Below are 12,090 nucleotides of genomic sequence, written 5' to 3'. Positions count from 1 at the left end.
ATCAGCCCTATCCTGGGTTATAGAAAATAAAATAAGAATAATTTTAAATGTTCTTATTTAGGAAAAGAAAAATTTGTTTGATAAAATTACAAAGGTAAGAAACACTGAATATTGATGACAAGAGAGGGAACGGGAGCCACGTGAATTGCTGGTGGGTGTATAAGCTTCTGCAGCCACTTTTGAGAGTAATATCACGGTATTCAATCTCTTCCTTTGTTTATGCCACAAATACTTACACAGCACGTGCTATGTGCTGTCACTGCTGTAGGTGATACATCAGCAAAAAAGAAAAAATTCCTGCCTCAATGGAGCTTACATTCTAATGGGGGAACCTACCACAAACAAATAAATACAATTCCGGGTGGTGACAAGTACATTGAAGAGAAATAAAGCAAAATATGGAGCCAGCAAATGACAGTGAGGAGATACTATTTTAGATAGCACGGTTAGCGACCATCTCTCTGAGGAAGTAATATTTGAGTGAAGTGAGGAAGTGAAACTTACAAAAATCTGGGAGGAGAATAAGAATCTTTCAGGCAGAAAGAACAGCAAGTGAGGCCCTGGAGCAAGACTAAGCATGGAATGTTCCAGCAACTGTTCTAAACACAATGTGGCTAGATCAGAGTGAGTGAGGGGGAGAGTTGTAGGAAATGAGGCCAAGGGTCAGAGAAAGGCCCGATTTGTAGTGCCCTGTAGACCATGGGAAGGTGTTTGGAACTTATTCTGAGGGTACCTATGGGGAATTTTGAGAGAAAGTAACACAATATGGTTAACATTTTAAAAGTATCTCTCTAGCGACTCGGTGAATAAATTACTGTACAAAAAGATCAATGTAGCAGGTAGAGTCATCAGGACTTGCTGATGAATTAGATTTGAGTTTTGGAATGAGTGTGCATGTAACTCATGAACATAATTCTGCAGTCTTGCTCTCAGGTGTGTATCCCATAAAGGCGCTTCAGGGCTCTGTAGGGAAGCATCATGTCCTTACCAGTACTAACTTACATGAAACTTCCTATGTGCCAACCCCTGTTCTAAGCCCTTTACATATGTTAATTCATCCAGCCCTCACAATATGTACCAAGAAGTCCATTGTGGAATTGTCTGTGGTAGCTGAGGGTGGGCAGCAACTAGGATGTTAGGGGAATGGACAAGTGCAGTGTAGCAGAAGCATAGAATATTAGGGCAGTCATGGCTGGGCGCAGTGGCTTATGCCTGTAATCCCAGCACTTTGGGAGGCTGAGGTGGGTGGATCACCTGAGGTCAGGAGTCCAAGACCAGCCTGGCCAACATGGTGAAACCCCATCTCTGCTAAAAACACAAAATTAGCCGGGCATGGTGATGCACGCCTGTAATCCCAGCTACTCAGGAGGCTGAGGCAGGAGAATTGCTTGAACCCAGGAGGTGGAGGTTGCAGTGAGCTGATATCATGCCATTGCATGCCAGACTGGGTGATAAGAGCAAAACTGCATCTCAAAAAAAAAGAATATTAGGGCAGTCAAAAGCAATAAACATGATGCACGTAGAGCAATCTGAACAAATTTGAAACATCTGGGATTAATTTTTAAAAGTAGAAGTGAATATAATATCTAGAACACAATGCCACTTATGTAAATTAACAACACTAAATATTTCTCAAAGCTAAAAATTGCATGTTATACCTAATGTAAATGACGAGTTAATGGGTGCAGCACACCAACATGGCACATGTATACATATGTAACAAACCTGCACGTTGTGCACATGTACCCTAGAACTTAAAGTATAAAAAAAAATTGCATGTATATGGGAACACACAGTAAACATTGTACAGTGGGTGCTTACGTGGAGGGGAGGAGGACAGTAATGTGGGTGAAAGTCAACAACGTAAGACAATAAGAGGCGGAACTTGCAAAGACCAATAATGACAGCCGGCCATGAGCAGCATCTTGAATCCCTGACAATCAGAGAGATAAGAGAACAGATTTTGGAGACAGACTTCTATTCAAATCCCAGTTTCATCATCTCAGTTTCCTCATAGGCAAAATTGGGATATTAATAATTCTTCCTCAAAGGGCCTTACAAGAATTAAGTGCAGTAATATCTGTGAAGCACTTAGCATAGTGCCTGCCACATGCCGAGACACTAAAGTGAGCTGTCATCAGCAACAACAGCATTAGTTCATTACTGTAATTATCACTGAGAACACTTTATCACCAGAATGCTTATCAAATGGTGACATATATTGTCCAGAAGTTATGTTGTGATAGGCCTCAAATAATTGCTCAAGTTACAAATGATAATTTCTAAATTTTTCTGCATTGTAAAGGAGTGAAGAATTAGAAATTCTGGGGAAAAGTCCTAGATGGAGTAAAAAGACTCACTTTGGGAAAAACTTAAAGGAGAGCCTAGAATAAATAAATATTTCGTGGGAAATTTTTCAAGTCAAATTCTGAGCACTGTATAATATGAACAGTATGGATGGTTCCAGAGGTTTCTAGGGAAGACTATACAGTTCACAAAGTTTTGGTGTACTAAGGTTTCTTCTGAATCGAGTAAAGGGGCTGAGATCTGTGCTCTGGGGGATGAGAAGCCAAAATAGAGCCAGCTTGTGTTGCCTAAGAGGACAGCTGACAACTGCATTGCATTCTTACCATAGAGGTGGTGGCTTGGTGCAGAAGTCAGACCTCTGTGGCAGGCTGTGGATCATGTGGGAAGCCACACACTGGCCCTGAGACGAGGAATTAGCAGGGTAGAGGGGAAGCACAGGAGTGCTGGTCAGCCCAGGCACTCCTAAAGCAGGCAGATGATCATCCCTGTTCCCAGTAATTAGTTCTTCTCTGCCTCCCCTACTCTTGGGCACATTGTCAAATATGTCCCTACTTTGTTTGAAATCTACAGGACTCTATCTCTTTTATCAAAACCTGCACTCAAAACATGATCTGAAGTGACCAGCATAATTTAAATGACCAGTCACATTTTCCTAAGAGGCATTTGCATTTTTAAAAGGGGCTAGTCCATTAAGCAAAATATGAGGGGACTCTCAGAGTGGAACTTCAGGCATCAGCAAGAGGGGAAGATACTATCTTACTGGGAGTTGACAGTACCTGATAAGTGATCTCCTTCCCATCAGATTTCCAAGGGATCAAGGTGCCCCGGTTCTAAACAACCACAGGTAAGGACAGGATAGAGTCCAAGGAGACACACTATCAGGCTGGAAAATTCATTAAGTATTTACATGAAAATTCAGGTTCCTCATTGCTCAGGTACGGTCACATGGCTCAGAAAGCACAAGAAGTAGAGCCCCGAGGTCAGATCTGAGAGGCTTCTGAGGGGCCGATGCAGTGACTTCTCTGCTGCAGGTCAGGAGTTCTGGAACTGGGGCGTGGCTGGGGAGGAGTTGCGGGAAAGGGTGGGAGGAAGGAAGAAAAGAACAAGTGATTGGAAGTGCCACAGGATGAGCTCATTGGGATGGGTAGGAAAGAAGAGTTTTCTAACTTCTTAAGAATTTAAGAATTCATGAGAACTCAAGATTTCAGGAAGGGAGGAAGAAGAAACACATTGCATTTCTATCCTTGACTGGGGAACTAGATGATAGGGATGTGAAGGGTGGTTGGTGAGTCATGCCTTTTCGTCTACTCATTGTGGGAGGATGTGAGCTCTGGGGGCAGGCAACCGAACACTGACCTCTCTAGGTCTCATGCCAATGTCTGTCATCAGGAGTGAGCAGGAAAAAGGTCCTTAAGGACATGAGGCCGTGTCTTCCTCAGCTGAGCCTTGCAGGGCTGGCTGGAAGGTGGAGAAGGGATGGGATGGGATGGGAGTGGGATGTCAATGGGAGCCTGAAGATGGCGGGGTCATCTGCTGGAGCCTGGGGTTCTATGGGGCTCTCTTGTGCTGTGGAGGGCACAAGTTCTGCAGGCCTTCCTTTCAGTAGTCAGGGCTGGCCTGAGCTGTGAGGTGGCTGTAGATGCAGTAGATGAGACAGTGCCTGGCACTTGGGATACCTGATATTCAGCCTGTCTCCCACTGGTTCTGGTCTGCTATCTTCAGGAACTAGGAGTGGGTGGGAGAAGCAGCAATGTCTCCTAGTACTCAGTGGCATCCACTGGCCACATTCTTTCTCTCTGTTCCCCATCTCATGCCAGTGCATCTCCATCCTTCTGCAGCTGCTGCAGTCAGATCCATCATGTGGCCACTGACAGCCCTTCTGCTCCTGGGTGAGTCTGCAGTGAGGCAGCAGAAGAGCTTTGGGTGGTGGAGAATAGGGTGGACCAAGGTATGGGGAGAGGAGGGTGGGTATCTAATCCTCAGTTTCCAAGTGGTTCATTATCTTTTTTTGGAGGGGTGAAGAAGAAGGGGCTTTCTCAGAGCTTGGGAAACCAGGGGCAGAAGAAGAAAAACAGGTTTTGGGACCATTCAGCCTTTCTTGTCGTCAAGAGTCTCTCTCCTCTCATCACCAATATTCTCCTTCTCCTTCCTCTTCCTTCTTTCCTGTTCTGCAGTTCCAAGCAGTGGGCAAGCTGGTGAGTCTTATAAATTTCTCGTCCCAATTTTCTACAGCTTCCACTCCAACCCCCTAAGTGACCTTTTCAAGTAGACTCCTCACTTCTTGGCTGCGCTGGGATAGTGTCTCTTCCCACTCTCGTCAACCCCTGGGACTAAATTTGCTTGAAGGCATTTAGAAATGGGTGCTGGCTGATGGACTGGTAGTCTGTAACCCAATGAATGTGATCTCCTCTCCTGCAGGGATGGGTTAGTACATGGGCTGGGGCCTGGGAGCTGGGGTTTCCTAAGATTTCCCAAACTCAGGTCGTTTCTTTGGGCACCTCACCTTGATTCTCTTTGCATGCTGCCCCCTCTCACCCCACCCCCCACCCCAGCTACTCTGGAGAAGCCCATATTGTCTCTACATCCACCTTGGACCACCATCTTCAAAGGGGAGCGGGTAACTTTGAAGTGTGATGGATACCACCCACTGCTCCTGGAGCTCCAGCCCATCAGCACTCTCTGGTATTTGGGCCACCTACTTCTGCCCTCTCACAAGAAGAGCATTGAGGTGCAGACACCAGGGGTGTATCGATGCCAGACACGGGGAGCACCCGTCAGTGACCCCATCCACCTCTCTGTATCCAATGGTGAGTGGTCTGAGCATGAGGGGAGGGGAAGCACGTGTCTCCTCTGGCAATACTAGTCCTCTGGTGGGAGGGAACACTGGGCCAATCCCAAGGTGCAGGAAACAAGGGCCACACTGGGGCCTATCTTAAGTCTCTGGAGCAGGTAGGGACCTGCACGGCACTATGCGAGAGATGCAGTAAGGCATGCCTAGCCCCCAAGGTCCCCTTACCCTCCTGCCATAGTGTGAGGCACAGTGTGAACATTTCTGTTTGTTTCTGAGACCAGCTCAGAAGAGCAAAGGCTCCAAGGACCTGGAGTGCTGGACAGAGAACTTTAGGGGGTTGGGGAGGGAGCAGTAAAGGAAATTCACCAAACAGGAAAGGTGAGTTTCCCTGGCAGGCTGAGCATAGATCGAGGATCTACTCTCAGTTGAACAGTGTGATGCTTCTCTGTGCCTCAGTGTCCACATCTGTAAAGAAGGGACAATAATAGTATGTATCTCTTCGGCTGCTCTGAGGATTAAAAGTGAATTATGATTTGCTAAAGAAAAAAAGCAGCAATTGAACTGAGCACTTACTCAAAGTTTTATTGCAGACGTGTATATGTGTACACAGGAGTCAGCTGAGAAACTGATTCTCGAGATGCTTGAAGGGTTTTAAAACAGGATAAGAAAAATAACAATAATTTGTTCAATAAAGTACAGGATTGCTGGGCACGGTGGCTCAAGCCTGTGATACCAGCACTTTGGGAGGCCAAGGCGGGCAGATCACCTGAGGTCAGGAGTTCAAGACCAGCCTGGCCAACATGGTGAAACACTGTCTCTACTAAAAAAAAAAAAAATAGCTGGGCATGATAGCGGGTGCCTGTAGTCCCAGCTACTCAGGAGGCTGAGGCATGAGAATTGTTTGAACCCGGGAGGCGGAAGTTGCAGTGAGCCGAGATCGTGCACTCCTAGCCACAATTTGTATTCAGAATTTAAAGCACATCACTCAATGTTCACATTAGCACTTACACACACTTCATATTCATACTCTGTGGTTTCTTGTTCGGAAATCGTTGGTGATAGCAATAATTATACTGAGTACTATAGGAGTAATTACTGGATACAGATTGGGAGTGCATGTGGATTGTGGCTATTACTTGCAGGATTCTTTCTCAATGTACAACACCTAAAGTGGCATCTGCTCTGTGCTAGGGCTATGTAAGCGTGCTATAATGATCACAGGGTAATTATCGGGTGCTGTAGGAGATACCTAAGGCTCTCCTGGGGTGTCAGGGATGTTTTCTGGAGGAGATAAGGTCTAAGCCTAGACATGCAGGACAAGCAGGTGAACTTAAACAGGTGAAAGAGAGTCTTCTCGGCTGAGGAAATAGAAGGTACAAAAGCCTCGGGCTCAGAGCAGGGCCAGTTCTCTCAACAGTTCAGTATGGCTGGAACTTAGCCTGTTAGGAGTGGAAGATGAGGAAAGTAGAGAGAAATGGGGCAGGAATGAATACTGCCATGGTGAGGGAGAGGTAAGCAGGACCCAGTCAGGAGGACTCTGACACCATCCTAAGGAGGTTATAGTTGATTCTCATGGTCAAAACCCTTTGAGGCTGGAGCCAAGTCTCTGGCATCTTTGCCTCCCTGGCTAAGTGAAAGACCAGCCATCCCCCTTCCTTCCCACTCACCTACAAATGTATCTTGCACTATGAGGCTGCTGGGTGCCAACCACCAGGGAAGGCCTGTCCGCTCAAGAAAGTAGTGGGAGGCCAGGCCCGGTGGCTCACGCCTGTAATCCCACCACTTTGGGAGGCCGAGGTGGGCGTATCACCTGAGGTCAGGAGTTCAAGACCAGCCTGGCCAACATGGCGAAACCCTGTCTCTACTAAAAAATGCAAAAATTAGCTGGGTGTGATGGCGCCCACCGGTAATCCCAGCTACTCGGGAGGCTGAGGCAGAAGAATCGCTTGAACCCAAGAGGTGGAGGTTGCAGTGAGCCGAGTTTGTGCCACTGCACTCCAGCTTGGGCGACAGAGCAAGACCATGTCTCAAAAAAAGAAAAAGAAAAAGAAAAGAAAAGAAAGCGGTGGGAGATGGCAGGGAAGGGAGGGAGAGGAGTTAAGAGGAGAAAGCTGGAAGGCTGTGAGAGTGGGAGATCTCCAGGGCTGGACTTTCTGTGGAGTCAAGCGTGTCTGTGGTGTCTGTCGCAGATTGGCTGATTCTGCAAGTGCCCTATGCTCCAGTGTTCGAGGGTGAGCCGCTAGTCCTGCGCTGCCGCGGCTGGTACGACAAGGTGGTCTACAAGCTTCACTACTACCACGACGGCCAGGCCGTGCGCTACTTCCACTCCAGCGCCAACTACACTGTGTTACAGGCGCGTGCCAGAGACAGCGGGCGCTACCAGTGCTCGGGCACCATGCGCATCCCGGTGGAGAGCGCGCCCATGTTCTCCGCTAAGGTGGCTGTGACAGTGCAAGGTGGGAGAGACCAGGGACCCCGGGAGGGAGGCAAATGAGCACTGAGAAATTCTGGGACAGGAGCTCGGCGAGAAAAGAAGGGGCGGAAGTTCAAATAGCTGCCACTTGGAGGGTTTCTCTTAGACTATGGACGCTGTCTCCTCTCCTTTGCCGTGAAGCAGCGCTTGATCCGCCGCCTGCTTGGAGGCTGGTCCCTTTCCCCGACGCACACCCTGGCTTCTCACTCTGGCTGGGGACTCCCACAGAGAGGGCAGCTCTGGCAGGGGCAGGGGCCACTGTGGGACTGGGACGAAGGAGCGACTCCCTAGCGTCCTGCAAGGCAGGCGCAGCGTCTCCTATTCTAGGCTGCAGAACCCGAGCTGAGTGTCAGTCGGGATGTGACATGAAGCGTCTGGCCTGGTCCCTCTTCCTTTCAAGCTTTCCCCGTCCCTCGTGGACTCGGTCCCCCTGCCCCACATTTCAGAAGGCTCCCCTTCCCCCTCCACGTGGACACACGGCCTCCTCCCCTCCCCCCTTGGTCTGTGGGTCTGCAAGGAGCCCTCGCGGGAAGCAGGAAGGAGCGGGGTTGCGGAGCGGTGGACAAGCCGGCGCCGTTGCTCCCCGCCCTCTCCGTAGAGCTGTTCCGGGCGCCGGTGCTGAGGGTGATGGGTCCGCGGGAGGCCCGCGGCGCGGCGCTGGGCGGGGTGGTGCTGCGCTGCGACACGCGCCTGCACCCGCAGAAGCGCGACACGCCGCTGCAGTTCGCGTTTTACAAGTACAGCCGCGCGGTGCGCCGCTTCGACTGGGGCGCCGAGTACACAGTCCCGGAGCCCGAGGTCGAGGAGCTCGAATCGTACTGGTGCGAGGCGGCTACCGCCACCCGCAGTGTCCGGAAACGCAGTCCGTGGCTGCAGCTCCCGGGGCCGGGTGAGTGCCTGCACACCCTCCCGGACGCCCACCCTTGCGGTCAGCCCTGCTTCCGCCTCTCGGCACCCACGAATCACCCCCGCCTCCCGGTTCCCGTCCCGCCCCCCGCCCCCCGCCTTTCCCATCTCCCCCTCGCCGCCCTCCTCCTCACCCCTCTTCCGGCCTTCCCCATCCCCGCCCACCGCCCTACGCCCCTCCCCCAGCCCAGCGCGGAGAAGAACCATGCAAGCCGCGCGTGACTGGGCGTAATGCATTCACAGGTTCTCCCCTGGACCCGGCCTCCACCACCGCCCCAGCTCCATGGGCCGCAGCCTTGGCTCCCGGTAACAGGCCGCTTTCCTTCAGAAAGCCCCCGGTGTCCAGATCGGTCCCGTCGGTCACCTCCGTCCGGAACACCACCTCCACCGGGCTGCAGTTCCCGGCGAGCGGCGCCCCGACTGCGGGGCCACCCGCCTGCGCTCCGCCGACGCCCTTGGAACAATCGGCTGGAGCCCTGAAACCCGACGTGGACCTTCTGCTCCGAGAAATGCAGCTGCTCAAAGGCCTTCTGAGCCGGGTGGTCCTGGAATTAAAGGAGCCACAGGCCCTCCGGGAGCTCAGGGGAACGCCCGAGACCCCCACCTCTCACTTTGCTGTGAGCCCGGGAACCCCAGAGACCACTCCTGTGGAGAGCTGAGGGGGCGGCTACCGTCCCCTCTGCAGGCTCATTCCTCCTTGGTCTCCGGCTTCCCCTCACGCGAATTTCTTTCAAAGCCATCTGTTTGCATCCTTGTGTTTTGCTGTGGTTTTTAAAGGAGCGCCCACGAAGTGTAGTGGCTGACGATTTCAACCTCACACAGCAGTTTGTAACCGCAAGCATTCTCTTTGAATTCTCACAGAATTCAGCAAGAAGTAGAAACCTGTTATTTACTACATTGTGATTTAACTTTGGATGTGAATTTAGTCACCCTTAGCCCTTCAGATAAGCCTAGCCAGTACATATTTCAGCACAGGCAGTTTTTTTGGTATTTAAGTACATTGAGGTAACTGAGGACTTGAGAATATTTTAGGGTCAAAGTGTAATTATTCATAATGAATTTACTCTGTTGATATTAAAAAGACGTTCAGTCCTATTACTGATGAGTTTACATCTTCAAATAAATCCTGGGTTCTATTTAGTTTTGGCGAGAGAAAGTTGTTTGTGTGGGCCTCCCATTCCCTGGTTAAAAGGGTCAGAGTCTTTGGGAGGCTGAGGCGGGGGGGGGGGGATCACCTGAGGTCAGGAGTTCGAGACCAGCCTGGCCAACATCGCAAAACCCCGTCTCTACTGAAAATACAAAAATTAGCTGGGCTTGGTGGCAGGCGCCTGTAATCCCAGCTACTTGGGAGGCTGAGGCAGGAGAATTGCTTGAACCTGGAAGGCGGAGGTTGCAGTGAGCCGAGATCGTGCCATTGCACTCCAGCCTGGGCAACAAGAGTGAAACTCCGTCTCAAAAAAAAAAAAAAAAAAAGCGTCAGAGTTCTGTTAGACTTAACCCAGGTGCACCCCCTGCCCCAGTGCAGCTAGACAGACTGATGGGCTGTGGTAGCAGCAGGCAGACTATGCTAACCTTAGCCGTATATTAAATAAGTGTACCATTTGCATTGAGAAATCTTTTTGAAGAAACTTTAAGACAAATCCTCAAAATTGAGTTCTCATTCTTAGCAGCTTTTTTCTTAAGAGCCTTTCCAACATGAATACACCAAGATACACACATGCACAGATCAGTATGCCATCCTGCATGGTGACTTTACTCTCACTTAGTTAAAAGAAGAAAAGTGAGAAGCCATTTCAATTGCAATTTCATGGTTATATTCCTGGAAAGTCCCATTTTGATGGGTTTTCCCATCTGCCTACTGGAGCCATCAATCCTCTGCAGAGCTAGTGTGATTTGTCCTCAGGAGGCCTCGTTCTCATCAGGTCCATATCCTTCTTCAGTTAAGTTTCACTGTTAAGGCTTAGAGCTGTAACAACTGTACCCTCTCATCCTTTACTTCTGCTTGATAGATGTTCCGTCACAACCCGATTTTCCATTTCTTTCTGAGTGATTAACCAGAATAATATCAACAGCCTTCATCCTATTCTTCTTAATATTGTTCTTCACCATATTATTATTACAAAGCCACTGAAATTATACAGAGAGGCAGGCAGGCAGGCAGGTGCACACATAGATTACACTGCAATGTGATAAGTGCTCTATGAAACATGATAGGAATTCAGAGAAGAAAGTTGAATTTTTAAGGAAGAGCAAGAACTACCACATGGAGATGTGAGAAAGATTGAGGGCATGGCAAGTAGGCTGAGGAAGCAAAGACACAAAGAAATGAAAGACTGTAGTGTGTTTATGGAGCTACAAATAATTGGGAGTGGTTGGAGAATTATGTGTGTTTATGTGTATCTGTGTAGGTGTATTTTAGGGAGGAGGTGACAGAGATGAATATGGGGAAGTAGGAAGGAATCAGAACATGAAAGTCTTGTTAAGAAGTGCTTTAGCCTGTTGGATACTTGGGATGGCTATCTGAAAGCATTCCTGACATGAAGGCATCAATATGTCTAATTTGAGGAAATGCTAACTTAAAATTAGACAAGAAGAATCAAACTTATCTCAGTGGATCTTTGCTTAACTCTGAGAGATATGTCCAGGTGCCTATAATTCAATTCTGGGGTCTTGGTCTACAAGGGCCTTTGTGGCTCTGATTTCCAGCTTTCTGATGCAGGCTCATCTCACTTCTCAGAACTCTCTTCCAAGGCCACCTTTCCTAGCTAACTGCACTCTATTTCAGTGCCCAGGCTCTTTTCCACTTCTGATTTTGTTTCCCTGAGATTTCTGCTTTTTTTTTTTTTTTTTTGAGACGGAGTCTCACATCTCGCTCTGTCACCCAGGCTGGAGCAATCTCGGCTCATTGCAACCTCCGCCTCCCAGGTTCAAGTGATTCTTCCACCTCAGCCTCCCCAGTAGCTGGGATTACAGGCACCTGCCATCATGCCAGGCTAATTTTTGTAGAGATGGGGTTTCACCGTGTTGGCCAGGCTGGTCTTGAACTCCTGACCTCAAGTGATCCACCTGCCTCAGCCTCCCAAAGTGCAGGGATTACGGGCTTGAGCCACCGCGCCCGGCCGGTTTCTGCCATCTTGATATAGACAGGAAGTGACTAACATTAGTGGCAAGAGGCTTAGTAATCAAAGAATCTCAGGTCATTTAAAAAATCAGTTGATCATTTTTTAAGAGTACAAAAAAGAGAAATAGTTACTCAAAGGAGAGCTAGGGCAGCAGTATCTCTTTCATTCATACCTTTTTGGCAACATCAACATCCTTGTTCTTGTTTTGCCATCTACTTCCATTTAGAACTAGGATGTGGGGGGATGGGGAAGAACAAGGACTTTTTGGTGAGAGTGAAAATCATTCATGACTCAACTTTCCGGTGTAGGGGAGAGGAATTGACTCATATGGCCTGTAGACTCCACTGTCTTCTTCGTGTACCCCAGCTTTTAAGAGGAGGGCAGGATCAAGATGATCTTCTAAGATATCTGTTATTGATCTCCCAGGAAGACCTGCATTAAGGAAATATCAGCTTCATCTTCATCCCTTTTGTTTGAGGTTCCTACATGCA

The 12,090-nt window shown here is 48.9% G+C and overlaps 1 protein-coding gene across 9 annotated transcripts; it reads left to right on the top strand.

The window, feature by feature from the left end:
- The first annotated feature begins 3,007 nt into the window (after positions 1-3,007).
- On the top strand, positions 3,008-9,617 carry FCRLB (Fc receptor like B). Of its 9 annotated transcripts, none has more exons than XM_063796022.1 (8): positions 3,008-3,151; positions 3,243-3,338; positions 4,146-4,196; positions 4,482-4,502; positions 4,860-5,114; positions 7,288-7,554; positions 8,170-8,460; positions 8,721-9,617. In XM_063796022.1, the coding sequence occupies exons 3-8, from the start codon at positions 4,166-4,168 to the stop codon at positions 9,134-9,136; spliced, it is 1,281 nt and encodes a 426-aa protein (XP_063652092.1). In that variant the 5' UTR covers positions 3,008-3,151; positions 3,243-3,338; positions 4,146-4,165; the 3' UTR covers positions 9,137-9,617. The 9 variants fall into 9 exon arrangements, with proteins under 9 accessions (XP_063652092.1, XP_063652100.1, XP_063652115.1 ...); XM_063796030.1 differs by lacking the exon at positions 4,482-4,502 and adding an exon at positions 4,540-4,731 and having other exon boundaries at positions 3,014-3,151; positions 3,227-3,338; XM_063796036.1 differs by lacking the exon at positions 4,482-4,502 and adding an exon at positions 4,540-4,731 and having other exon boundaries at positions 3,035-3,151.
- The last annotated feature ends 2,473 nt before the right edge of the window (positions 9,618-12,090 follow it).

Source organism: Pan troglodytes, chromosome 1 (assembly GCF_028858775.2).
Source record: "Pan troglodytes isolate AG18354 chromosome 1, NHGRI_mPanTro3-v2.0_pri, whole genome shotgun sequence".
Lineage (NCBI taxonomy): Eukaryota > Metazoa > Chordata > Mammalia > Primates > Hominidae > Pan > Pan troglodytes.
This window is presented reverse-complemented; position numbering and strand designations above follow the sequence as displayed.

What these genes read in the sequence shown, in the direction of transcription:
- FCRLB (XM_063796022.1), top strand. Translation starts at nt 4,166, where the DNA reads ATGTGGCCACTGACAGCCCTTCTGCTCCTGG. An exon ending in GACAGCCCTTCTGCTCCTGG is followed by an intron (nt 4,197 to 4,481) that starts GTGAGTCTGCAG and finishes CCTGTTCTGCAG; the next exon opens with TTCCAAGCAGTGGGCAAGCT. An exon ending in GCTGCAGCTCCCGGGGCCGG is followed by an intron (nt 8,461 to 8,720) that starts GTGAGTGCCTGC and finishes ATGCATTCACAG; the next exon opens with GTTCTCCCCTGGACCCGGCC.